General features: G+C 51.3%; 1 protein-coding gene across 3 annotated transcripts; it reads right to left on the bottom strand.

The window, feature by feature from the left end:
• Positions 1–117: 117 nt before the first annotated feature.
• On the bottom strand, positions 118–25,905 carry TRIM3 (tripartite motif containing 3). 3 transcript variants are annotated; one of them, XM_086340395.1, is made up of 12 exons: positions 25,746–25,905; positions 17,213–17,378; positions 9,903–10,134; positions 9,524–9,675; positions 9,146–9,326; positions 8,131–8,863; positions 7,888–7,991; positions 2,618–2,785; positions 2,265–2,433; positions 1,944–2,014; positions 825–965; positions 118–695 (listed from the first exon to the last, which is right to left on the bottom strand). In XM_086340395.1, the coding sequence occupies exons 2-12, from the start codon at positions 17,341–17,343 to the stop codon at positions 543–545; spliced, it is 2,235 nt and encodes a 744-aa protein (XP_086196521.1). In that variant the 5' UTR covers positions 17,344–17,378; positions 25,746–25,905; the 3' UTR covers positions 118–542. The 3 variants fall into 3 exon arrangements, with proteins under 3 accessions (XP_086196521.1, XP_086196520.1, XP_086196522.1); XM_086340394.1 differs by having other exon boundaries at positions 25,772–25,905; XM_086340396.1 differs by having other exon boundaries at positions 9,908–10,134; positions 25,772–25,905.
• Positions 25,906–27,633: the final 1,728 nt, after the last annotated feature.

Here is a 27,633-nt window from a genome sequence, read left to right as displayed (position 1 = left end):
GGGCACATTTGGACTCTGGGTCCCCTAACCCAGCTGCTTGCCCCTCTTTTCATCAAGAGCTGGTTGTACCCTCATCTCCCCTTCCAAACCCCATCCCACAAGAAAGCAACAAAACCATGGTGGTGAACACATTTATTTAATATGGGGGGTGGGGTATTGCTGCCTCTGTCAGTGTGTATAGGGTGGTAGGGAGACAACCAGAGGGACTTTCGCCCTGGAGTAAGAGGCTGTTCTGGCCCCAGGCTGGGGGGTGGGGAGCAGACTGAGGAGACGGGGAGGTGTGTAAGGTGGGGAGGGGAGGGTGAAGCTCTGCACACATCCTTGGGACCATGGTCCAGGCCCACCCAGTCACCAAAGCAAGAACCGAATAAATAAAGTGCAACCGTGGGGGGTTGGGAAGGGGGAGAGGGAGGGCACCGGGCACACCCACGCCCGCAGCCCACATTCAGTGCTGCCAGGTCTGGCCCACCTCCCGGCCAGACCATCTTGTCCAATCACCCCTATGTCCGTCCCTCCATGAGCCAGGCAGGCCCCCTGTGCAGCTACTGGAGGTAGCGATAGGCCTTAAAGCAGTGGTTGCCGGCGTCGGCCACCACCACATGGCCATCCGAGGTCAGTGCCAGGCCCTGGGGGCCATAGAGTGGCTCTGCAGATGTGTTGATATAGGACAGGAAGGAGCCAGAGCTGTCGAATACCTGGGGAGGGAGTGGAGATCAGAGGGAGAGGGAGAGGTGAGATCAGGCAGATGAGCGGCATTTGGGGAGGGGGGTGCAGGGGGCCCAGCGGGAAACCTCAGCCTCATGCCACCCCTAGGCCTTCCTCACCTGGATGCGGCTGTTGCCCCAGTCGGCCACGATGATATTCCCATTGGAGTCCACGGCTACCCCCGTGGGAGCGTTGAACTGCCCGTTGCCCTCGCCATGGGAGCCAAACTTGAAGAGGAACTCCCCATCGGCACTGTACACCTGGCAGAGAAAAGGTCTGGGGGCTGGGGACCCGGCCTCGGGCAGAAGGCAGGGCCTTGGAGGAGGATGGGGTGAAGCCCCAGGGTGGAGGACCCCTGCATCTGCAGCTGTAAACCAGTTTCTTCTCCCTGGGCTTCACGTCCATGCATCCCACTGCCTACTGGATACCCCTGCTGATGTCCCTTGGGCAGCTCATCTTCCCTGGGAAGGCAGTTCATTCTACTTCCCAGTGACTGGCAACACCCTGGTGGCCACAAGTCACTCTCAACCCCACCTTCTCCTCTGCTTGACCTCTCGTTACTACCATAAGCCGCTGAGTCTGTGTCAGATTTGTACCTTGTGCATACACCGCCACTGCAATGGTGCTCAGCTGGATTACTGCAGAAGACTAATCTTTCTGCCTCTAGTCTCACCCCAGCCAGAGCGCTCTAAGACACATAAGACTGCATCACGTTCCTGCCTGCAATCCTTCCATGACTCCTCATAACTCTTAGGAAGAGAGCAAGCCCCTTCAGGGAGTGAGCAAGCCTTGTTTCTTCAAACCATCTGAACTACCTGAACTACACGGGAAGAGTTTCTGCCTGCTTGGCTTCTCCTGTCCCCCTGTCTTCTGGTTAATTCCCAGTTGTGCTTCAGGTCATTCTCGGTCTCACCTAAATCAAGGGCTCCTGCTACACCCTCACAAGTTTACCTGCACTCCTGCAACACAGAATCTGCCACATTATATTACAATATCCTGGCACCTTTTTCTCAACCCCACTAGACCAAAATCAAGAAGACAGGGAACATATTTGCTTTAACATAGTGATTATTCCCAGCTTTGAGCACAGTTCCTGGGACAATGCAGCCACGTCACAAATGTTTATTGAGCAAAGGAATGATCTTGGGGGAGAAAGCAGGGAGGTGATGGAGAGAGGGGTCTTGTGGAGGAGGAAAGGATGCTGGGACAGTGGCCATGGAGGGAGGGAGGGCACTGACCTTCACTGAATGGTTATGGAAATCCGTCACTACAATCTCATTCTTGTTGTTCACAGCCACAAAATGGGGCCCTGAAAATAAAAAGTGGGCTCTCTGGCAGTAAGCCGGGAGACTGAGCGGAGTGGGGAAGAACCTCTGTGATGACAAAGCTGGGCTGTGAGGAGATGGTGGGGTCTCTGGGATGATGGTGCTAGGGTACAGTAGGGACAGGGTCCCCTAGGGCCAAAATATAGGTGAAGGGGTCTTTAGAACTGGGGCATGTAAGGGAGTTCTCTGGGGCTGGGGTTTCAGGAACTAGGTCTCTAAATCCTCCTCCAATACCTGCAAAGTGGCGGTCAGTGGCCCCACGGCCCCCAAAACGGCCCACCAGCTTGCCATTGGGCTGGAAGGTGAAGACGCAGCAGGACTTGTTGTCAACCACAATGATATGTCCATTCCGGTCTACAGCCACTCCCTTGGGGCCCATGAGGCGGCCAGCTCCTATCTTGGTCTGCAGGAAGGGGTTACCCGTTAGGGGCTGCCTGGTGGGGTGAGCAGTCCCAACCTGGCGCCAAAACAGAACCTTAGGCTGAGGATGGATCGGGCAGTCCAGGCCCTGACCACCAGGAGGCACTAGAACGGTCACCGCGGCTGGCCACCAAGGCTGCAGGGTAGAGTGACAGCAGGCCTCTCACCTTGAACTTGCCCTCAGGGGAGAAGATGCTGACCCAACGGTTGTCATAGTCTGCCACGATAATGTCTCCATTGGTGTCCACGGCCACACCCGTGGGGCGCTGCAGCTGCCCAGGCGAGCGCCCTCGGACCCCGAAGCGGAACTTGAACTGGCCTTCATTGGAGAAAACCTGGAGCAGAGGACCGAGGGAGGGAGAGGGCAGGAGGGGAGAGACTGTGGGCACAGAGGGAGCGGAGCGGGATCCTGAGGGAGGAGACCCCGCCCCATTCATTCATCACTCAACCAGCACTTCCTGACACCCTGCTTGGGGCACAGGGCAGAATCAGACATGGCAGACCTTAGGGGACATGCAGCAGAGGCGTGGCTGGGATCGTGAGGATGTGAAAGGGGTGAGGGGTGGTCAGGAAAGGCTCCAAGAGCAGGGGAAGTCTGAGTTAGCCTCATAAGGACGCCAAGAGATGAGCCAGAGCTGGCGAGTAGAGAGAGAGGAGGAAGGTGTTTAAAAGAGTCAACAATATGCAAAAGGCACAGAGTCCAATATGTACACTACTTGAGCCCAGCATGGGCACTACTTGTCCAGTGCGGTTGGACTGCGATGGGCATTTCCGTAAACAACAGAAGAAGGCTTTATTCTGGATACGATGAGGAGTCACTGAAAAGCTCTGGGCAGGAGAATGACAAGATAAGATCTGACTCTGTGCTATAATATGAAATATATTTGGTCTTTGTCCCCAGTGCCTGGCACGGAGCTCTTCAAACCCTGAAAGAATTTCCTAATCAGTAGCAGTGTCTTTTGTCATTCACAAGGAGCCCCTTGTGGGTTTATGCTAATGAGGGACTTAGAGTGGGACCCCTGGATAGCTTCAGGATGAGGCTGGTCACCAGAAAGACCATCTGATTAAAGGGTCAGAACTTTCAGCTCTGCCCACCAACCTCCGAGAAGGAGAAGGGGTGGGGAGCACACATTAAGCTCTATGAATCCTCTTGAACAACAAGATTCGATGAGCTTCCGGGTTGGTGCCAGGAAGGTGTGTTCCCCAGTTCCAAAGGGACCAAAGCTCCTACACTAGGAGACCTCACCCTATGTACCTCTTTTCTGGCTGTTCACCTGTATCTTTTATAATACCCTTTATACTAATAAAGGATATGATAAACATAATTAAATGTTTCTCTGAATTCTGTGAGCTGCTGTAGCTAATTATTTGAACCCAAGGAGTGGGATGTAGGAGCTTCCAATTTACAGCTGGTGGGTCAGAGTACAGGCGACAACCTGAACTGTCGATTAGCCTCTGAAGAGGGCCATCTTACGGGGCTGAGCCTTTAACCTGTGGGTGTGATGCCATCTCCAGGTAGTATCAGAATTGAGGCAAATTCATAGGATCGCTGGTCAGTGTCCACTGAGAATTGAAGAATTGCTTAGTGGTGCTGGAAAAAGCCCATGGGAGCTTTTTACGAAAGAGCACACTAGGGATTTCCCTGACACTCAGGGGTTAAGGTGCTGCGCTTCCACTGCAGCGGGTGAGAGTTTGATCCCTGACTGGAGAACGAAGATCTGGCACACCACATGGTATGGCCAAATTTTTTTTGAAAAGGAGTAAAAAGAGCACTCTGGCTGCAGGGAGAAGTCAAGACTGGAAACTGCTGACTAGTCAGGTGCTGCAGTGATCCAGGGGAGAACTAATGCTGGCTTGGACCAGGGCACTTGCTGGAGGGAAGTAGATGGACTTAAGAGACATAAGGAGGAAGACTCACCAGGACTTGGTAGCAGACAAGAAAGGGTTAGGTGAGGGTCAGGGGAAAGGACCCTCCAGGTTATGAGGCTGATAAAGTAATCTGGACAGAATAAACCTTTCAACCTCTCACCCCTGCTTCTACCTCCCCCACCTTAGCAACATGGTCAGGTCTCCCCATCCTTAAAACACTACTTTTAATGCTCTTCTTCTCTATAGCTAAGCCTTCCTGCTTATTCCTCACAGCCAAAACATCTCTCTCTCTGCCTAAGTCTTTGTTATAACTCTAGGGACACAAGGTAAATCAAAGCCAAGAGCAGCCTTGCAGAACTCAAGTTATAGACCTTGGTCTTGTTCTTGATCCAGACTTCTTCCCTCTTTAGTGGACTGAGGTCCCCACGCCTGCGACATCCCCATTTTTCAGGCCTGCTGGGATGCTTGAATTGGTCCCACCTATGGACATCACTTCTTCCTGAGATGGACCTTGCATCATGCCCTCCCTGTCTGACCAGAACAGCCTCTGGGTTCTGCCCTGGTCCCGTGCTTAGACAGCACTTGCCAGCACAAGAAGATAGGCAGTACGGGCTGAGAGAGACGAAAAGGTGCAACCAGATCGGCAGTGAAGCAACACATCTGCGTCCTTCACTCCAAGCAGCTTCGTTTCTATCTCAACACTGAGGCTTTACGGGGGTCTTACTCTTCTCATCCTATCCTATCCCACCCCTTACAACTGGCCAACTCCAATTCATCTTCCAGTTCTCAGAATTCCCAGGTCACTTCTGCAGAGAAGCTTTTAATGGTCAATTCTACTACCTGAATCAACATATAAAGTTAGGTCTCCATAATACACATTTTAGCTCTTTTTATAAGAACTGTCACTTCTGTAACTAAATAACTGCTAAGTAGCCTTGTTCCCTTCTAAGGATGTAAGCCCTAGGTGGGGCACGGACTGTGTCTGTTTTGTGTGCTGCTGCACTGCAGCACTGGTGTAGCAACTGGCGCACAGCAGACATTCAACAAACGGATGAATCCATCAGCTCACTCCCAGACCAGAACGGGGAGGACACCTCTCCTCGGGTACTGCACAGTTATCTCAAACTCACCACACATGAACGTGTGAGTTCATCAACTTATTCCCAGGCCCGTTCCTAAAAGGCAACACTACCTACCCAGAGCACCAAGCGCTGCAATTCTTGATCCCTCCCTCTCCTTTGATATCTGATGGCTCATCAAAACCTGTCATATTTGCTTACTTATCTCTAGAATCTACCAGTGCCCTAATTTGACCCTTAACATCTCTCTCTTATGCCACAGTAACAGTAAGCAACTTTAGGACCTGAGTCTACTTGGGCGAGAGGCTAAATAAAATAAAACAAGCAAACCAGTGATTCTAGTAAAGAATGAAAAGGGCCAGGGCCAAAGGCTGAGGGAGCTCAGAGGACAATGTGATTAATATTCTGCCTGAAAGAAATGAGGATGCTCTCACAAAAGAGCTGATAAAATTTCTGGACTCAGACAATTAATTACACAAGGATGTAATATAGCCAAATCAAACCCTTCATTCAAAAATCACAAAATGTTTTTTCTCTCCTGTCAGCTGATGCGGATTCAACACAAGGAGATTTGTCTTGGCCGTCACCATAGCCAGCTCCAAAGGAGGAAAAGTTCATGAGGACTCCAATCCTCATGGACCAAGGAGGGAGTCACAGTCCATCTGGAAGCCTGGCCCATACCAGACCTGAGGACCCCAGAGTGAAAGCAGCAGAAACCCAGCTTTAGAACTCAAAGCCAGGCTCCTAGCAGCTATGAGGTGTCTGTATGGGTGGGGGCAGGGGCCAGGAAGATTGCTGCAGGGGAAGGAAGTATTTGGAGTGAGGAGGGGGCTGCACTAGGCCCTCCCTCTTAAGTTCCCACCTGGCAACAACAGACAAGCACAATCCCTTGTTGGGGAGACAAAGTGACATGTGTGTCCACCCCAGAAGAAGTTTCCCCAACCTCAACTTTTGTGCCAAAAAGCACCCTTGGCATACAGAGGAGGAACCAAGTTGGAAGGTGAAGGGTACGATAGCAGGCCTCATCACCAGCCCTACCCATCCACCTTGCTCCACTCCATGCTATGCAGGATGGACCCAAATGCCTCCCTGTGCTGACCTGAGCCTCTCCTTTCCTCTGAGCTTAGCAATAGGGTGAGAATAAAGGCAGGCTAAACAGGCTGGGGAATACACTCATTCGAGAGCCCCTGGCTCCTTTAGTCTGCTAGGAGGAAAGCAAGGGCCAGGTGGAGCTGAGCCTAAGGTAACAGACCTTTGCGAGAGCCGTATCTGTGACAGGGGTACTCAGGCAGAGGGTCGGGAAGAAGTTTAAACGTACACCGTGAAGTAAGGCTCAAGGACAAGTTTTGCTGTTTGACAAAACGTTTTCTAGAACTGAAAGTTTATAGTAGGTAGAAGCAATCCTGTGCAGTTATCAAAATCAAAATCCCATAGCTTCTGCTCCCAAACCATTTACAGCGTGACCTCAGGTATTTCACTCCTAATATAGTCTCCCTCCAGCCCCTTTCTCCAGCTCCCTGAACAGCCCTCTCCAGCACCTTCCCACCTCCTGGCTTTTGTTTACAGCCCCCACCTGGACAATGATATTGTCAACAACAGCTAACGTTAGAAGGTTCACTCAGTGTCAAGCACAGTACATTATGTCAGACAGCTCTCTGAGGTACTCTTTTCCTAATTTTACACATGAGTTAACCAAAGATCAGAGGGGTCACATGACTTGTCAGTAAGTGGCAGAACTAGGATTCAAGTCCAGGTGTCTGGTTTCAGACCTTGAGCTTTGAACTGCACTGCTGCGTCTAGCACCCTGGTGATTGTCATAGGCTCTGCCCACTCCTAGGCTCACTATAAGGATCAGAGAGAGAAAACCACATTTTCTAGCTTTCTGGAGCCCAGAGTGCAGCAGAGACCACATCCTCTTGAGTGGTGGATGCTCCACTCAGGTGCACGAGGCACTAGGAGGGCCAGGGGCAGGACCGCCTATGAAATGCATTACGTTCTAGCCACTGGAAGGCACCGCTTTCACAAGTTACCCTTGTTTGGCCGTCTAGTCAACTGGACATTTGCAGAGACTAGCACAGATGATACACAGGCACGTTGGAAGATAGTAGGGGAGGGCGGAGCCTGCACCCTGACCACACGGTGGTGAAAAGGGCAGATGTAAGCCAGCCAGTGGAGCCTCAGGTGGAGGCAGAGGGAAAGGAAGAATGAGCCAGATCTTCGGGGTCCAGGAGCCGGTCCGGCCTGACCACAGCCTGGGAGGTAGAGGGTGCTAGCTCAGTAAACCCTGGTGCCCAACTGTGAAGCTGCTGGTTACTGTTGTGGCCAGTTAGGTTGGGGTGGCAAGTGACTGGGTGAGGGGTGGTGCCATGATTCATTGTTCTTTAAGAAAAGGTACTCTCTGCAGGGTTTCACCTTTCCTTCCAGAGATACTCTGTTTCTGAGTAGGCTATAGCCTGAGAACCTCTATTTGCTGTTAGGGGAGAGCTTACCTGGATACATTGGTTGTTGCTGTCTGCTACGACTATGCGGCCGCTGCTGGCTGCGGACACACCCTGTAAATTGGTGAATTCACCCTTCTCCCTTCCACGACTCCCTGTGGGGAACAGAACAGATGGAACGCAAACAGACAAAAATTCACAGAGGTCATTTTGAGCCTCTGGCCCCACCCATCCCGCCCCGCCCCGCCCCGCCCCGCCCCGCCCCTTCTGGCTCAGCTCTCGGCCCCGCTGTACCAACTCGGAAGACTAGCTCATCCTCGATGGGGTTGTCCTTCCGTTTGCCGCCCGTGCTGTACATGGAGCTGGGCCTTCGCACAGCCTTCTGGCGCACGTGGCTACCCGGGCCGCCAGGAGACTTGACGCGGCGCTTGACGTCGTCCGGGGAAGGTGGCAGGTCCCCAGGGCGCAGGGCACGCACGCGGAAGGGGCTACCGCGCACCGGCTGTCCGTAGAGCAGCACCGAGAGGAGCAGCTCGCCTTCCGTACGCGCCGTGTACACCAGCTCGTACGTGCCATTCTTGTGGTCCACCACGGGAACCGGCAGGCGCGTGCCATCCGGGCCCGTGATCTCCGCACGCAGCTCAGCGCTGCCTGTGCGCACCAGCCGCCCATCCTTGTCTTTGGTAGTGACGGTGAGCGAGGCGGGCTGGCCCACCAGCGCCTGGCGCAAGCCCTCGCCCGTGGCTACTGTCTCGTGTGCAGTGGCACTGGTAGTGAGCAGTGCGCCCAGATTGAGCACCGATCTCCGCAGCCCGTCGACCTCGAGGACTAGTTCCAGCTGTGCGTTCTCATGGGGCCGCTCCGGAAAGGCCTGTGACGCCAAAGCCGCCAGCCGCTCTCGCATGTGCTTGCGCACCAGCAGCACCTCCGGGGCCGAGCCCAGGCGCAGTGCCTGCTCTGCGAAGCTGCAGCTACTGCCGATGTGTTCCTGACCCTGACGCAGTGTGTCTAGCTGGGTCTGCAACACCTGAGGAGGGGTTCCGGGAGGTCTGGGTGAGAAGACTGATGTGCTGGGGGTAAGGCTAGGGAGGGGGTGTTTCTTGTGATTCCTGATGAACTTGTACTATGGCATGAAAGAAATACAAGAGGGTGAGTATGGACAAAGGACACAGATGCCCGCAGCACCTACTGACCACGTGAGGAGGTGGAAAGCAGAGGCCAGGGGAAGGTGCGCACAGGTGTGGAAAGGCGGGGAAGGCAGCAGGCCGTCTCAGGATAGACAGCGGTGGGAAAGGGTGAGCAGACGCACCTTCTGCTTGGCCCCACAGATGGCCTCCAGGTCGCTGACCAGAGCCTGCTTGCGCTGCTGCAACGCTTGCTCCAGGTCCTCGAAGGCTGAGCTGATCTGGGCCAGGGCCTCTGCCTTGCGCTCCTGCAGCTGCTGGCTGATGCCCCCGACTAAGGCGATAGCTGCGGACAGCTGCGGCAGTCTGGGGAGGGGAAACATCTCACAGTGGGGCTGCTTGAGGGTGCCCGTGCCAAGCCATTCCTTCTCCCTGGGGACCCTACCGCTGTGCTGGGTGAATTCCCCTCCCTGCCACCTCCCTGTATCTCCACCCTCCCCAGGGTCTCTCTTCTGCCTCTGTGAAAGCACCACCCCACCAGCCCTTTTCCGCCAGGTGCCTACCGGCCGCGCACTGCCTCGAGCTGGCGCTGCAGGGCCGCCTTGTGCTGCTCCACCACGTCGCGCAGCAGCACCGTGCCATGCTCCCGGTGCTCGCCAGCTCGGCACTCCCCGCACATGGCCGTCTCACAGGCCTCACAGTAAAACTCCATCGTCTGGCAGCATAAGGACTCCAGTCAGGAATCCACTAGACACCAGACTTCTTTGTCCCCTCCCCTCCCCCACCTGCCCTCCTTGCCTCTCACCTACCAGGTGCATCCCCTTACCTGGACCACTTTACCCAGAGAAATACCCTCTCACCCACAGCCTCTCAGCCCCCTCCCCCGACCGCTCCTGCCCCTCCACCCCAAGTCCTGGCCTCACTGGGCCTGCTTGGGCCCACCTTGCCTTCATGGTTGGGGCAGGAGAGGGGGCGGCCAGCCACTGCGCTGAGGGGGTGGGGGTCCTCGGGGTCGTGGGCCCCATCAGGTGCCTGCTGCATGGCCTCCATGAGGCTGCTGATGAAGAAGTTGTTCTGCAGTGCGGAGACGCCCTGCTCGGGGAGGATGGACGTCTGCCGGCACACCGGACAGGACAGTGTCAAGCTCTGGGCAGGGATGTAGTTCTGGAGGCATCTGGCCAGGGAGGAGGGGGCGTCAGAGGAATGGAGGGGTGAGGTGGCGTCAGCACACCCCTCCTCCCACCCGCTATGGGTGCCAGTCCCTCTCCTCTCAGGTGTGCTGTTACATTCATTTGGAAACCGCTCTGGCTGGCACACGCATCCTGTCCTGCCAGCAGGGGTAAGAGGCCTCCTCTCTCACAACTGAGTGGGAACACACCCCTGATGTCTCAGAAGAGCAGACGTATCGGCATTCCTCACAGTGTGCACAAACACAGGTTCACCTTTCACAGGTGTTTACAAACCCTTCTCACAGAAAATGTGCGACTGCCTGTCCCCACCCCCCTGCCATTAATTCATTAAACATTTATTGACTGCCTACTCTTGCCAAATTTGTGCCAAGCTCTGGGAATACAAAGATAAACCACAGTGCCTATCTCTAAAATACTTCCAGTTTATAGAGGAAAAAAAGTAACAAAATTAGAGTTTGTAGAAGTAAACAGTGTGATGATTAAAAGCACGAGTCCTGAAGTTAGGCTGCCTGGGTTCAATTCCCAGGTCTGTCACCTATTACGCTATGTGACCCCTGAGAAGTTACTTAACTTTTTATGTACTAAGGACCCCTCCTTTGTAAGATGGAGACAGTACAGGCTTCACAAAGTATGAAGGATTAAATGTAAAGTGCTGACAACGCCTGACTCACACAAAGTGCTATATAATGTAGACTATTAGTATTTGTTTTTGTTCAGTCACTAAGTCATGCCCAACTCTTTGTGTCCCCATTGACTGTACCACACCAGGCTTCTCTGTCCTCCATTATCTACCAGAGTTTGCTCAAATTCATGTACGGGTATTAGTATTACTGATCATTAATATAAGGAACACAAGGACATCCCTGGTGGTCCAGTGGTTAATCCCTAGTGGTCCAGTGGTTAATGCCCCTCACTGTAGGGAGCCAGGGTTCAATCCCTAGTAAGGGAACTAAGACCCCATATACTGCAACTAACCACGGGCACTACAGCTACTGAGCCTGCATGCTCTAAAGCCTGCACGCCACAAGTGGAGAAGCCCATGTGCCAAAGACCCAGCACAGTCAAAACAAATAAATAAATATATGGAACACAGAATATGTAGTAATAAGGAAATTCACAGAAAGGGCATCTGGCCAAGGGTGGCTGGAGTGGGTAGCCAGGAAGCCAGAAGAGGAGGTAACTTAAGCAAAATCTTCAGGGACAAATAATTGTTTATCTGACCAGAGAAAGCAGGGAGAGGAGGAAGGGGGGTCCAGATACAGAAGGTGACCAGAAGCAGCACAGTATGACTAGGACATTATAAGCAGTTCGAGGTGGCTAGAGAGGACTCCAAGGCAAGGAATGGTAAGGGAAGTCTGGAGAGAGAGGCAGAGTCCAGCTCATGGAGGGCTCCTGGGCCACACCGAGGAGCTTAGAAGTTATCCCAACAGCAGGAGGGCGTTGCAGGAGCATGATAGAGCCAGGTTTACACTTTATCAAGCTCCTCTTCACTCTCTCTGTGTGGAAGGTAACTGTGAATATGATGAGACAGCAGCCAAGGGGTGGTAGCATCTTCCTCCCTAGCACCCAGCTACCATTTATTAGGTGCAATGTGCCACGCACTGTATATTTGATGCTTGTTAACAGACTCAGAAAAGTTAAGTGCTCCAAGATAACAAAGCTAGTGAAACACGAGAGGCAGATCCAAGGTAATGCATGTGCTTATGCAAGATATTCTTGTAATAGTCTAGACAAGAGGTGAGGAAGACCTGGATTTAGGCACTAGCAATGTAGACCACGGAGAAGGCAATGGCACCCCACTCCAGTACTCTTGCTTGGAAAATCCCATGGACGGAGGAGCCTGTTAGGCTGCAATCCATGGGGTCGCTAAGAGTTGGACACGACTGAGCGACTTCACTTTCACTTTTCACTTTCGTGCATTGGAGAAGGAAATGGCAGCCCACTCCAGTGTTCTTGCCTGGAGAATCCCAGGGACGGGGGAGCCTGGTGGGCTGCCATCTATGGGGTCACACAAAGTCGGACACAACTGAAGTGACTTAGCATAGCAATGTAGACCAAAGGACAACAGAGGATGAGATGGTTGGATGGCATCATTGACTCAATGGATATGAGTTTGAGCAAGCTCCGGGAGATGGTAAAGGACAGAAAGCCTGGTATGCTGCAGTCCATGGGGTCAGAAAGAATCAGACATGACCTAGCAACAGAACAATAACAATGTAGACCAAAATGGAACAAATTTGACAAGTGTTTAAGAAGTGCAGCCAGTGGGAGGTGTTGTCTGATTAGATACAGGGAGTGAAAGATGAGCCTGGGTTGACTCCCAGGATCTTAGCTTAGATGACTAAGTGGATGGTGGTGCCATTCACCATGATGAGAAACACAGAAAGAGGACTAGTTTACAGGGAGGTTCAGCCTTGGCCTGGTTGAGTTTACTGTAACACTGGGACATCCAGGCAGAGGGAATCAGTAGACAGCTTGGGGAGAAGGCAGGTTAGAGAGGGAGGGAGGCCACCAACATTCAGATGGCTAAGGGGATTACAGTGCCAAGAGCAGGACCCAGCAAATACTGAATGAGGAGAGCAAAGAGGAACGGGCAGAGAGACAGAAGGAGAGACGGTGTCAGGGTAGCCGAGTGGAGCAATTCCAGAAGCAGGGAATGAGTAGTCATCAGTGTCAAAAGCAGCTGAGTCAGGGAAGGCAAGGATGGGAAAATGTTGCCAACTGAAGAGTGAATGGGAGGTTGGAAGTTTGAGTAAAAAGGAGATTGAGGGGTTGGATGGCAGCTGGGAAGGACAGAGGGACAAAGCAGAGTTCTTATCTGTAATGGGAGGCTTGAGCATGTATAAATTGACGAGCCAGCAGAGGAGGGAGGCAAGAGACTAGAAGACATGGGACAAGGTCTGGGGATGGGAGAGTGGCTCAGGTTGGCTTGAAGAGGAGGAGCGGATGGATAGAGGGAGGGGGAATGGAGGTGGCTGTACTTGAGCACCAGGGGACAAATTTAGGATGCCTAACTTGCTTCAAGGAGAAGGCAATGGCACCCCACTCCAGTACTCTCACCTGGAAAATCCCATGGACAGAGGAGCCTGGTAGGCTACAGTCCATGGGGTCCCTGAGAGTCGGACTCGACTGAGCGACTTCACTTTCACTTTTCACTTTCATGCATTGGAGAAGGAAATGGCAACCCACTCCAGTGTTCTTGCCTGGAGAATCCCAGGGACGGGGGAGCCTGGTGGGCTGCCGTCTCTGGGGTCGCACAGAGTCGGACACGACTGAAGCGACTTAGCAGCAGCAGCAGCAACTTGCTTCAGGCAAGGTTAGCGGCTGAAAGCAAATGAGTGGGTGAAGGCGGGTCCAGGAGGACAAGGAGGCTAGGATTCAGCACTGAAGGGAGGAGGAGAGGGGTCTTGCTAGAAACAGACTGATGGCGCTGTGTTTGCACACGTGCTAAGTCGCTTCCGTCGTGACCGACTGCTTGAGACTCTATGGACCATAGCCTGCCAGGCTCCTCTGTCCATAGACTTCTCCAGGCAAGAATACTGGAGTGAGCTGCAGTATCCTCCTCCAGGGCATCTTCCCAACCCAGGGATTAAACTGGCGTCTCTTAAGTCTCCTACATCGGCAGGCGGTCTCTTTACCACTAGAGCCACTGTGTTTGGAGACCACCAATTTGTGGAGGGAAGATCTGACTGGTGCAAAGTTTCCCATATCCTCAATCTCCCCTCTTAATGTTGTCTACACCTCTTGATCTGAATTAATTATCTTATTCATTTAACAAACACCACGTGCCAGGCACAGTTCTAAGTGCTTCACAAATATTAACTTATCGGTGACCTAGTTTCCCCTTCGGGTGGTTTTGGTCTCATACTCCACATTCCTCGGGGCCAGAAGGTGGGGTTGAGTCCTCCCCACCCCCAACTGGAACACTGCTAAACTCTCCTTCTTCAGCTCCTTGGAAGCTCAGGCCTTCTGTCTACAACACCCCACCTTGCTGTTGTCTCTGCTGACTTAATGGTTGCTTCCCCATAAGTCTTCCTCCTGGCTCACTCTCTCCTTCTATTACTCACCTCCCACCCTAACACACACTCCTGCCCTTATTCTCAATGACTCTGACATCCACAGAGTAACCCACCCACCATCAAGATTTCTTAGTTCCAGGGCCTTCCCTGGTGGTCCACCGGTTATGACTTTGCATTCCCAATGTAGGGAGTATCAGTTCAATCCCTGGTCAGAGAACTAAGATCACACATTTGTGCATGACGTGAGGAAAAAAAAAAAAAAAGATTTCTTAGTTCCTAAGCCTCTGTACCCCCTTATCCCCAGGATTTTTTTGTCTACTTAACCTCAACCATCTACTCCCATGTTCCCAGCACCACTATGTCTCATCAACTTGAAGTCTGCATTTCAACCATTCCGTTTACTTTCCCCTGTAGCTCTCTTCCAAGCTTGCTGAATCTGGGGTTTACCCTGCAGAATACCTTTGAACTCATCAAGAACCCCATCCTCTGTGTTGCTCATGCTTGGCTTACGAGCGCTTCCTAACTGGTTTCCTGTTTCCACTCTTGCTTCTGTAGAACCCACTCTTCCACAGCAGCCAGAATGAGCTTTGAAAAACCCAATTTATGTCACATTATTTCCCTGCTAAAGAAAATCCTCCAGAGTTTCCCATTGCATTTAGAACAAACTTCAAACACTTTCCTAAAACTGCCAAGCTCCCCCATGAACTGTTCTGACTCTTTCCTACCTCACTTCACCCCACTTTCCTCCTTATTCATGCACGATGGCTTCTCCTCCAGTCTCTGAACATGCCCCAATTACTCCTTCCTTAAGGCTTTTGCATGAAACAGTGCAAAGATGATCCCCATGCCTGGAACAATCTGCACGTGCCTGTTTCCTTTTCATCCTCAGGTCTTGGATCAAATTTCACTTCCTTGGAGAAGCCTTCCCTGATGACTCTCTGTAGACTAGCCCCTGGCCCAACCACCCTCACCTGCTCCCTATTTATTTCCTGGAAAACAGTCCAAACTGTGACTCTCCTGTTTGATTATTTGCTCGCCTACTGTCCATCGCTTCTCACTAGAGCATAAGTCTTTGAGAGCAGGGACCAAGGGATAAGTGAATGAGTGAGTGGTAGTTGGTAGAGAAGACTCTGCAGTCAAATCTGGATTCAGACCTTGACTATTTAACTTGCTGCAGAGCCTTGGAAATATTTCTTAATTACTTAATGACTCTGAACCCTAGTTTCCTCTTCTTTAAAAATGGGGATAATAAAGTATCTGTTGGAAGGATTAAGTAAATCAATACATGTAAATCACTTAGCCAGTCCCTGGCAAATAGTGAGCAATCAATACATGGTAGCTATTGTTATAATTTCTCAGGCACTGATTTTTTTCCAGGAGTGCTCAGTGATCTGGGTGTAGGAGAAGGTGTGGAGACATCTAATTACAGCTCAGATCCAGGATTGGGCTTCTGCCACATGGGTTTGGAAGAGGACAAAGGTGTATGGTCTGCATAGGATTCAGAATGGGTAGGAAAGACAGGGAGTCCAGGAAGGAGCGGGTAATTGGGAGAAGAGGGAGCCGTCAAGGGCATTAGATATCTACCCCCAGTCAAAGCTGGTGTACTGAAAGTGGAGTGATGGGAGCCAAGAGTGGGATGCTGGAGCTTGTGGCCACAGAAGAAGTGGCATTATTTTGGGTGATGGCAAGATCCAGGGTGTCTTTGGGAGGGTGTCTGACTGAAGTGGTATGGAGGGCATCCCTGGAGAAACAGTCAAGAACTAAGGGGCATAGGTAGGTAGTAAAGTCAGCCAGGTTGATGTAAGAATAGACAGGAAGGCTGAGACTGCTTCCAGCTGATGAAGAGGAGAGACAGCAGTAGAGCTGGAACCTGAAAGAGCAGGGCTGGAAGGGAAGAGCATCCCTGGGGCAGAGCTGGGCTCAGTGAAGGGGCTGGGAGGGTGGGGTGGAGGCAATGGTGACAAGACCCAGGGATCTGGTAACTCACCGCAGAACAATAAGGGATAAGAGAGAGACAATACTGTCAAAATACAGATGTGATCATGCATGGAACCCTTCAAAGGCTTCACGTGGCTCTCAGGCTAAGAACAAAATTTCCCAAGTGGTCAACAAAGCCCCTCTCTGTCTGAGCTCCAGCTCTGTCCCAGGCCACTCGCAACTGCACTCACTATGCTCCAGCCTTGCCGGGCTTCCTCTAGAGCCTCTCACCCAATGCAGGTACCCATGCCACGTGGCCTCCCCGTGTTCTGCCTTCTGCCTGGAAGGCTTTGACCACTCCCTTCACTCAGTTAACTGCCATCCAGCCTCTGGATCAGACCTTAGGGAAGCCTTCTCTGATTCTCTAAATTCTAACAGATCCCATCTTAGCACTTTATTTGCAGCACTCATTCAGGGTGCAATATTACATTTATCTGTATCAATATTACATTTATCTGCAATATTACATTTATCAGTAGTCCGGCTGTATGATGATTTGATTACTATCTTTCTCTTTCACTATACTGTCAGCCCTTTAAGAGCAAGGATCATATCTGTTTTTGCTTATCACTGCTTGCCCAGCACCTGGGACAGGTCTGGTTCATAGTAGTTGCTCGATAAATAAATATTTGTTGAGTGAATGAATAATAGATAGAGGCCCAGAGGCTGGGAGGGGTTGCCTTCCACTCAGTACCTCAGGATGACAATGAGGATGGGCAGGGAGGATAGACCTAGCTTTGAACATCCTCCCACTGGTCAGAAATTTCTGGTGCCAGAGCTGGTTGAGAGCCTCAGTTCTGTTTGATTTCTCTGGTGATGTCGAAGGCTGCCTCAGGGTTTGGGCAGGGGCACAGAAGGCCCTGTTCTCGGCAGGAGGCGCCACCCAGTGTTAGGAAAGCACTGGTCCTCTCGCAGGTCCAAACCTTCATCTTCTGTAGGTCAGGGTTCATCTGCTCCCCTCCACGTGTGCACATATCTCCCTCACCTCTTACAGGTTTACACACGCCACTCCCTTCTCCAGAGGGCCTGCAAGGTCCTCATCCCTCCCCAGTACACACCCCCTCACCTTTCACAGAAGGTGTGCAGACAAGGCAGGACCTTGGGGCACCGGTACCGATCCAGGCAGATGCTGCACACCAGAAACTGCTTGTCCATCGGCTGGACCTCCGGGCCAGGGCTGTCTTCCCTTTTCGCCATGGTGCCCACGGGTGGCTCCTGCCACTCACACCAGCCTGTACCCAGAGAGATGGTCAGCACCAGGGAAGCCAGCACTCCCTTCCTCCGCGTGATCCCCACCACCCACAGTCCCTGAAAAGCACTAGCCCCATTTCTTCCCTGCCGGGAATGGGGCAAGGTGAAGTAGCTGGACTGGGGACCCTCTGAGCCTACTGCTCTGGTCAAAAGCACAGGCATCAGGTTAGACTGGACTTCAAACCCAGCTCAGCCTCTTCCCAGCTGTGTGACCTTGGACAATTTATATATCCTCTTTGTGCTTCAGTTTCCATAATTTGCAGTTATGGGAATACTGATCCCTACTTGAAACAGTTGTTTTGAGGATTCACACTTGTGTCGGTCAAGTACAGTCAAGTGCACAGTACAGGGATGTACACTTTCACTGACACACCCGCCCTTTATCTCCTTTGCCTCCCCTAAACCCTCCCCCAGGAGGCTTTTCCGATAGAGTGTCTCTCCTCTGGCCACCTACAGCCCCTCTAGCAGTGCTCTGATCCACCTCCCAGCACAACTGCCCAGGGTCACATTCTTCTCCGCATCCAATCAGTATCCAGGTCTCATGGATTCTGCCTCCCCAATATCTTATCCCCTTTACTCCAAATGCACAGATACCACCCTCAATTCATGCTGTCACCAGTTCTCTCCAACAATACAGCAACAACCTAACTGGTGTCCTTGTCTCCTTGCCTGCTTGTCACCAATCCCCCTTGCAGCCAGAATGAAGCTTCTAAACACGGATTCCATCTAGTCACTAACTCCCTGTTTAAATTCTTTCAATGGTTCTCCATTGTCCAGAGGACAAAGTCCAAACTCCTTAAATTGGCCAACAAGGCTTAGCTTTGTCTGGCCCATACCTCCCTCTACAACCTCACATCTCATGATTCTGTGAGCAGTCACACTGGTTTCTTTTCAGTTCCTGGAAAACTCCTTGTTCTCTTTTGCTTCTGGGCAGTCACACATTCTGTTCCCTCTGCCTGAGATCCTCTTCTAACCCCTACTTCGTCTGACTAATTTCTTGCTTATCTTTCACGTCTGCGTGTAAATGTCACTTCCTCCAGAAGGCCTTCCCTGATTTCCTGAGGTCTGGATGAGGTGCTCCACCTTTGTGTCATTCTGCACCCTGTATTTCCTCCATCCTGGCCCTTATACACTACACTGTAATTTTCTTGTTGTTTCTTGGTTTCTTCCACTCTATACAGAGTTCTTGAAGAGAGGTATTATATTTTATTCATTTTTAATCCTAGCACTTAGCACAGAGTCTGACATAAGGATTGGTTTGTATTTATTGAAGAAATTCAGTAATTCAATAACTATTAAGTGCCTACTTTGTACAGGCACAGGGGATAGAGTGATAAATAGAACAGATATGGTCACTGTCCTTGTGGTGGGGAGGTGGTGACAGATATTTAAAAAGTAAATAAATGAATATATATATATATAATTACAAATTTGGGGAAGGGAGTGCTATACAGAAGAAAGGGTGCTATGAGAAAGTTATGAGGTTTCAGTTGGGTGATTGAGGAAGGCCTTTCCAAGCAGGTGATTTTTAAGCAGAGTTTTGAGGGGCTAGAAGGTAAATGGCAGGGATGAGGGTAGAGGCATTAGGGACTGAGGGAGGGAATTTATTCCAGGCTAAAGGAACAACATGAAGGAGAGCTCTTAGGCAAATCGGTCATTGAGAACCCGAAAGGACCACATGCTTAGAACAAAGGAATAAAAGACTGGAGGTGACTCTGGGAATGAGATGACAAAGGACCTTGATGTTAAGAATCTGGGTTTTATCCCAAATTGGGAGGGAAATGATCCAATTTATAAAAAAAAAATTAATTAATTAAAAAGCTATTCTGGTGGCCACGAGGATTGAAGAAGAGCCAGATGGAAGCAGGAAGACCCCTTGGGAGGCTATCCCAGTTCTTTAGGTAGGCTGATGTTGGGTATTAGCAGTGTGTTAGTTGCTCAATCGTGTCTGACTCTTTGTGACCCCATGAACTGTAGCTCTCCAGGCTCCTCTATTCATAGGAGTTTCCAGGCAAGAATACTGGAGTGGGTTGCCATTTCCTTCTCTAGGGGATCTTCCTGACCCAGGGATCGAACCCAGGTCTCCCAGTTTGCAGGCAGACTTTTTACCATCTGAGCCACCAGCCTATAAGCAAAAAGGTGGACTGAGCTGAGAAATAACCATAAGGTTGAGTCAAAAGGATATCATGATTGACCAGATGTGGAGAGGAAAGGAATAAGGCAATAAGGACTCACAGGTTTCCCACCTGAGCAGATGGTGGACTGTGCCCAGAGACAGTGAAGCTGAGGAACTGATTTGGGCCGTTCTATTTTAGCCACATTATGTCTGAGAAGTGATAACCCAGGTAGAGTTGTCAAGTAAGGAATAGAATATAGGAGCTCAAGGGAGAGGTCTGGACTGGTTTTGGACTTGGAAGCACTGGCATATTAAGGATACTTAGGGCAATGGTGGGGCTTCCTAGGTGGCTCAGTGGGTATAGAATCTGCCTGCAATGCAGGAGATGCCAGAGACTCAGGTTTGATCCCTGGGTTGGGAAGATCCCCTGGAGAAGGGCATGGCAACCCACTCCAGTATTCTTTCCTGGAGAATCCCATGGAGAGAGGAGCCTGGCGGGCTACAGTCCATAGGGTCACAAAGAGTCAGACACAACTGAAGTGACTGAGCATGCATGCATGCACAGCAATGATAATGGATGGGACCATTTAGAGACAGAGAGTGAAGAGTGAAGGAGAACCCAGAGGGATGGGAGGAAGACCAAGAGTGTATGCTGCTGCTGCTACTAAGTCACTTCAGTCATGACTGACTCAGTGCGACCCCATAGACGACAGCCCACCAGGCTCCTCTGTCCATGGGATTTCCCAGGCAAGAGTACTGGAGTGGGTTGCAAGAGTGTATGGGATCAAGGAAATCCAGGAAAGAGATTGACTCAAGAAAGGAGGAGCAGTGAAAGAAGATAAAGACTGAGGGTATCCAACAGATTTGGATGTGGTGGAATGGAAAGGGCAGAAGCCAAGTCAGAGTGATGGAAGGATGACTGGAGATGAAGAAATTAACATAGTGGATGCAAACCATTTAAGAGAGAAACATGGGCATGAAAGGAGGCAGAAAGATAATCAGACTACTTCAAAACAGGCAGTGACGAGGGGAAGGCCATCCCTTTCTGTGCCCAGCTCAATGTAGCATGGGCCTCTCTAAAGATGAATGAATGAATGCAATGGGGCCAGTCCAGAGCCCTCTTCAGGTTTGTGGAGGGGCAGGAGAGAGGCTCGGCTGCATGTGTCTCATGTTTATGTGAGGGTGGGCATGGGCAGGGTGGAAGGCATCCCTGTGAGCATCCTCCCTGATGTGGGCACTGGGATTCTGAGGTTCCTTCTCCAGAAATGATGGGTTCTGAATCTGGAGATTTAATACAAAGACAACAACCCAGCAGGAAGAGGACAGATTGAGGGTTGGCGGAAGGAACAGGAGGCCAGGGCCAAGCTGATGCTTCTGTTTGGCAAAGGGCAGGGCTGGGAGGAAGAGTAGGAGTGGTCCACCCGGCCCTTCTTGGGCAGCTGGAAGTCAGGCTCCGCCTCTCTCCAAGCCCAAGGGGCTCTCCCAGCCTGTCACACAGGGGCGGGGATTGGGCTCCATCCAGGCACTGACAGCTCCTCCCTCCCTTCCCCTTCCTGCTTCAGTTCCCCACCCAGACGTGCTGGGCACACAGCCGCTTAGGTCATACCCACTCCCCAACTCCCTCATCCCCCGCCCTCGCCTAAATCACTAGGCTCCCTTCGTCTCCTGGGCTTCTGCTCCCACCACTCCCATCTCATTGCCCCCAAGGTCCTATAGGCCATGGTTTAAATGAACTGTTTATCACAGCAGACATTCGGAAGATCTTGAACTCAGAGCTGAGATTTCACCCTGCTTCCTCAGGCTGCCTACTGCCATCTCTGCATCCCTTATCCTTCCCATCTTTTAACTGAGGTTCTAAAGGTTTCCTCTTTCAGCATTCATTCAGCACCTCTGCTAGGTCTGGGGATACAAAGATAAATAGTCACAGCTTAGCCTTCATGGATTCCACAATCTAATAAATAAGAGTAGGTAGCCGTTCCTTTCTCCAGGGGATCTTCCTAACCCAGGGATCAAACCCAGGTCTCCAGCATTGCAGGTGGATTCTTTACCGTTTGAACCTCCAGGGAAACCCAATAAATAGATTACTGCAGTGCAATATGGTGAGGGCTATGATGGGGAAGGACAGATTGCTAAGAGTCACCTAACCTAGATCCTGGGCAGGGGAAGAGGGTACTAAAGGTTGGAAGTCAAGGGAATTCTCCAGAAGAAAAGGCCATTCAAGAGCTCCAGGATGGGTAAGAGTTACACAGAGCATGTCTTTTGCAACAGGAGACTGAATCAAACACTGTGACAGGGGAGGGCTAAGAAATGAGATGGAGTAAGCAGCAGTTAGATCACAATGTTTTGTTGGTCTTATTAAGGAATTTAGACTTGACTCTACACTGGTAGGGGGTTAAGCCTTTATCCAAAGAGCAAAGGAAACCTTTTAGGGGCAGGGTGGGGAGGTGGAGAGAGTTTAAGTACAGGGTGAGGGAGAGAGGAGAGTAAATTTTTGACTGCAGTGTGGAAAAAAGATGAAGGGTGTCACAAGTAGAAAGCTAAGAGACTGCCATGATATTCTAGAGGAGAGATGAGAGTGACCTTGATTAGTGGAGTAGCAAAAGGGAGGTGACAGAAGTGGATTTCATAGCAAGAAATCCCAGAACTTGGTGACCAGTTATTAGATATGAAGAGCAGAGGGAGAAGAAAGAATTAGAGATGATTCACAGTTTTCTAGCTTGGAAACTCTGAAAGACAAGCAGTTTGAATGGGAGGGTGACAGGCTCAGTGTTTAGTAAAAGGAATCTGAGGTGCCTACAGGACTTTCGAGTGGAGAGATCCAGCTGGCAATTGGAAAGATAAGCTGGAGCCTAGGAAAGAGGTCTGGCCTGGAGATAATGAATTTGGAGTCCTTGGTGTAGACATGGTGCCTGAAGCTATCGAAGTGGATGACATCATCCAGAGAGGGTATAAGATGAGAAAGGAAAGCCTGTGACTGTGCCCCAAGGAACTTCAACATTTAAGGAAGCAAAGCCTGCAAACAAGCTGAAAAGATGTAGCCAAAGAGGCAGGAGAATCAGGAAAGATATCCTGAAAGCAAAGGGAGAAGACAGCTTCATGGATAAGAGAACAGTCTTCACTGTGAAATGCTGCAAAGAGTTCCCATGATCTAAAGCTCTAAAAGAGCTGGTATTAACCCCAGGGAGTGTGGTTTCCAAGGGCTGGAGGAAAGGATGCCAGATCCAGGGGGCTGAAGAGGAAGTTGATTGTGAGCAAATGAAGACAGCCAGTGCTGATTCCACTAGATCTCTGACATCTGCAAAGGATGTATTTCAAGGCTTTTCAGTTTCTCCAAATTCTCAAGCAGCATCTAATTTCCTCCAGGACTTCCCCCTACAACCTCACAGGAGTCCCAGTATAACATTACTTATACAGCTGTGAGTAAAGGTGGGTGACCAAGGCATTGTTAAACAGTGGCTGCAAGAGGCCAGTTAGGTTCACTCACTTCTGAAAATGACTTTCTCCTGTTCACTAGCCTCCAAGTCTACTCGATCATTTGAAGCCTCAGCAAAATGACAAATGCTGCAGGTTACTATCTCTGGGGTTTCCCTGGAACAGTTGAAACCTTGGAGGAGGTAAAGTCCTCAAAGCCAAGGAACCCTTGCAGTAAGATTGGCAAGGAAGGAAAGTGATGAAATTTGCAGTACCACTCTCCTTGCCTCCTACTGCTAGACTGAGTAGGTGAATGAACCATTCAATCAGCTGATCAACCTATCAAGCAATCAAATTTCCTGGGCACTCTGGACAAGGCCCTTAAAACAGTTACTGGAGACACAATGCTGAAACAGACACACTCCCTGTCCTTTACAAGTTCTCAGACTAGGGTGGGAATCAGACTTGTAAATATATAACCTACAATGTGATAAGTGTCATGATATTAACATATTCAAACTACAGTGGCAGCAAAGAGGAGGAAGTATCTAACTCTGAAGGTAGGGGAGGAGAATAAAGAAAACTTTCGGAAGAAGGGATATATGAACTGGATCTTGAGGGACAAATAGGATAAGTACATTGGGAAAACAGTGAGTCAAGGAACAGAAGCATGAAAGATTAAGAAACATGGACCAGTTGGGCAAGAGAGCAAGATTCAAAAAGACAGTGGCTGTACTTGATGTTATCATGACCCACTTGATGTCAGTTCTCTACTTGCCTCTCTGGCTGCTCCTTCACTGTCCATTCCTTATCTGTCTAGTTCCTCAGGGCTTTGTTCTAGGGCCTTTTCTCCCCTCACTTTCATACTCTGGGAGATCTCACCGTCTCCCATGGTTTCAGTTACCATCCACTTGCTAACGACTCCCAAAGTCTTATCTCCTATGCAGAAAACTTTCTTGAACCCAGACCTATATATCTAGCTGTACCTAGGACATCTGTACAGGGATGATGCTAGAGACTAGTCTAAAACTGACTTCACTTTCCCCTAACCTATTCATCTTGCTGCATCTCTCATCTCAATAAAAGCCACCACCGTCCATCTAGCTCCATCAGCCAGAATCCTGGGAGTCTTCTCAATTCCTTCTTGTCCAATTTTCAGATATAGGCTATGACTATATCCTTGCTTCTGTTCCTAAAATGTGTCTTGGTTAAAGGTCAGGAGATTCAGGGGCTAGTCCTGACTCTAACTAACCTCACTAATGCAAGGTAAGACTCTGGACAAGTTCCTACTCCATCCCCTTACTTGCAAATTGTGTGTGTGTGGGTGGCATATCTTTCTCTTCCCCAGATCTGAGATTCCCAAGGTTCTCTGTCCAGCCAAAGGTCTCTACAGATTGTAATATGTGTCCATGATCAAATTCAACCTTGTACAACCTTGAGTATTTGATTTCTGGTTTTCACAGCAAGGCTAGGTGTGTTAGATAGTGGTTGTAGTTGTCTACCTCTCTTACTGAGTTGAGGGCACCAATGACACTCCTTCTGAACACCCTCTACCCTAGCCTAGCAAAATGATTTTGCTCTGTTTTTCTAAACACAAATACTATACAAACTATGGGGCTTTGCTCAGGCTCTTCTCTCAGCAAGAATGCCATTGTGCCCTGAGTGGCTGAGGCAGCACCTGGCACACAGAGGTGCTCGGTATATGTTGGTGACAAAAGAGCCATGTTTAAATCACTGCAGTTCCCTCTCACCAGACAGAGAGGCAAAATCAAAGGCAATAACAAGACAAGGAAACAAAGTTCCAAGGAGAAAGACCTCCACTCAACATAAAGAAGCTTCCCCATAGCAGAAGGTAGTAAGTGCTCTGTCACTGGAGGCATGCAAGCCAAGGGAGGCAGGGCACCTGTCAGGCCTGCAGCTGATTCCAATTCTGCAGCAAATCACAGCCCTGCTTAGGGAATGAATGGGCACTGATGAGCTGGACAGACAGGCAGGGAGAGACCTGTGAAGACCTCTGCACCTGCTCCAACCTCCCAGATCTCATCTTCCACCAGGGGCCAGTCCTCGTTTATGCTTTCCACATCAGAGACCCTCGCACAGGAACAAGCCCAGGACCTGCCTTTAGCGGACTGACCTCCCTGGGGTGCAGCCTGCCCCTCCAACCTGCAACCATCTGTCCCTGCAGGATTGCAGCCCATGATCTGAAGCCAAGTCCAGAAGGGAGGAGGCCAGAACCAGGGAGGAGCCTGGGGTCCTCCAGGCGGGGTTCTGGCTGCATGGGAAACAGAAGAGTCCTTTCCAACAAGAAACAGCCTCCGGATGAGGCTGCCCGTCCTGAGGCCAGGGCTAGAGGAGGAAAGGTTGTCCTCTATACCCGCCGATGGGCCTCTAGGTGCCTGAGGACGGAGAGGGTAGCAAGGGGTGGAAGTGTCTGCACCAGGGAGAAAGGAACCCTCAGACAAGCTGGGACACTAGATTCCAGAGTCCCACTCAGCAACCCCACCCGCGCCCCCACCCCCCATCATCCTCGGCCGCACTGTTCGACACCCTCCGCCAACATACACAAGCTCCCAAACCCTGCGCTCTTCTAAGGAACCATCACCCATCCACCCGCGCCTCCCCCCTCAAACATGGACCTCACGTGAGCAGCCACAGCCCGAAGAATCCCCCTACGGCTCTCACGGACAGGGACACGCCTCACGTGGACAGAGAGAGGCACAGCTTTTAAAAAGCATCTATGCCCCCACCCACAGCCACTCGGACAGACACATCGCCGCTCCGACCCAGACCCGGACCCGGGCAGACAGGAACACAAACGCACCCCTGGGGGCCGCCCGTCGCACTCACCGCGGCCAGGCAGGATGGGAGGGCCAAGACCAGGACTGCGGCCACTCCGAGGGGCCCGCGGCGCTGCCCCTGCTGCCAGCGCCCGTCCGCCCGGCCGTGCCCGCGGCGCCGCCCCACGTCCCGCGCCTCCGCCTGTCCCCGCGCCGGCGCCGCCGCCGGACCCGCCGCACAGGCCGGAGGGAGGGGCCGGGGCGGGGCTGCGGACCAGCCGGAGGAGGGGTCGGCTGGGAGACCGAAGACCCACCCACGCTCCGCCCGCCGCCGCGGAGGCCCCGCCCGCCCCAACCCCACCCGCTCAGATCCCCCGACTCCCCTGAGGCTCCTGCAGGCGGTGCCTCTGCGGTCGGGCTGGGCAACCCTTGAGCCAGATCCCGGATCCCGGATCCTCGATCCCCGCCAGCTGCCTCTGAGTCCTGACGGTTCCAGGAAAGGGCAGCTTAGTCGGTCTCAGGGACTGGGCGGACGCTTCATTACGAAAAGGCGTCTGGGCAGCAGGGTTTTCGGACTCTGGGAGCGGGTAAGGGCTGCCTCCCGGAGGTGCCCTTCCAGGCTGTCTTGGGGGGCTCCTACGGACTATGCTAGTGTGGTCTCTGCTGAGCGGGGGAGACAGGGATCGCCTGTGCCTCGGCGCGGATCTCTCGGCGACGAAAGAGCCCCAAAGTGGAAGGGCAGTACCCAGAGCTCTGGCAGAAGGGGCTGACGGCCGAGAAAGATGGGGCTTGATTTGGCTCAAAGTGCCTGGCTCTCCCTCAGGAGCCCCCTCGCGAGGAAATTATGGTTCAGACCATCTAGCGACTCCCTTCCACCATCCAAGACCAGAGCGATTCTCAGAATCATCACATTGTGGAAAACCAGTCCCAGTGGAAAATAATAAAAAGTGTAACTGTTAGCAGGGACTGCTTATTATGTGCCAGACACATAACGCATCACCTTAAATAAATGATCTTCTTTAATACTCATCATCTCAATAGGTAGCTTCTTTCATTAGCCGTGTTTTGCAATGGAAAGAACGGAGGGTCCTCGGCTCCCCAGACAGTAACCCTGTTCACTCAGGTAGAAAGGGCTGGAAACAGGGTTTTAGTTCTGCTTGTAGGTCCTGGCTCCAGTCACTTGGAGCCTCAGAACGTTTCACGTTGAAGTATCCCAGTGACCCATAAGCTGGGGGGCCACCACTCAATAATCAAATTTGTCAGATAACTGCAGCTTTTGAGGTAGAGGACCATGCTGAATTCTGGAGCATTCCTTGGCTAAGGGATATAGGGCAATGGTACCTGGACCCTCACTAAATGAAAATGCTGTTAGGGAGCTTTCTTGCAACACACAAGGTTCAGGTTTGGGCTCAACATCTGGGTGCAGCAGGGACCCTGGGAAGTGCCTTGACTTTCACCTGCCTCAGTTCTGGCACAGGTGCTCTGGTGTCTGTGAATGAGCCTCAGGGTTCATGATTGCTCTGTAATTTGGGGCCAGGGCTAGGAGACTACCCAATATGAGGTGACTTGGGTCTGTAGAACACTATTTTAAGCCTCACAGGCTTCTTTCCTCAACCCTAAATGTCCTTCATGCCATCAAATTTCTGTTAAGGCTTCAACAGCTCTCTGTACAAAGGGCAAGTCCTTAAGCAGCCTGAAAACGCTCAGCATGATCTGCTACCTTGCCTCTGTAGTCATCCTCTAGCCATTCCCCCTTCATTTCTGCCAAGCTAATTTCTCCCAGTTCCTACTCAGGGCCTTCACATACACTGGCATCTTTGCCTAAGATGCTCTTCCCCTTACTCTTTACCTGGTCACCATTTAGTTACCCTCAGTTCTCAGCTTTCAAGTTGACATCCCCACCTCTATCCATCTAGGCTCCATCCAGCATCC

This window comes from Bos grunniens, chromosome 15 (genome assembly GCF_055505025.1).
Source record: "Bos grunniens cultivar Pamir isolate PY7600 chromosome 15, Bosgru_T2T1.0, whole genome shotgun sequence".
NCBI lineage: Eukaryota > Metazoa > Chordata > Mammalia > Artiodactyla > Bovidae > Bos > Bos grunniens.
This window is presented reverse-complemented; position numbering and strand designations above follow the sequence as displayed.

Bases quoted from the DNA above. Each gene is read 5' to 3' on its own strand.
- TRIM3 (XM_086340395.1), bottom strand. From the start codon at position 17,343: ATGGCGAAAAGGGAAGACAGCCCTGGCCCGGAGGTCCAGCCGATGGAC. The intron at 9,327-9,523 runs GTAGGCACCTGG...TCCCCTCCCCAG, and splicing joins CTCGAGGCAGTGCGCGGCCG to ACTGCCGCAGCTGTCCGCAG. The intron at 2,786-7,887 runs GTAAGCTCTCCC...CCTCTGCTCCAG, and splicing joins GCAACAACCAATGTATCCAG to GTTTTCTCCAATGAAGGCCA.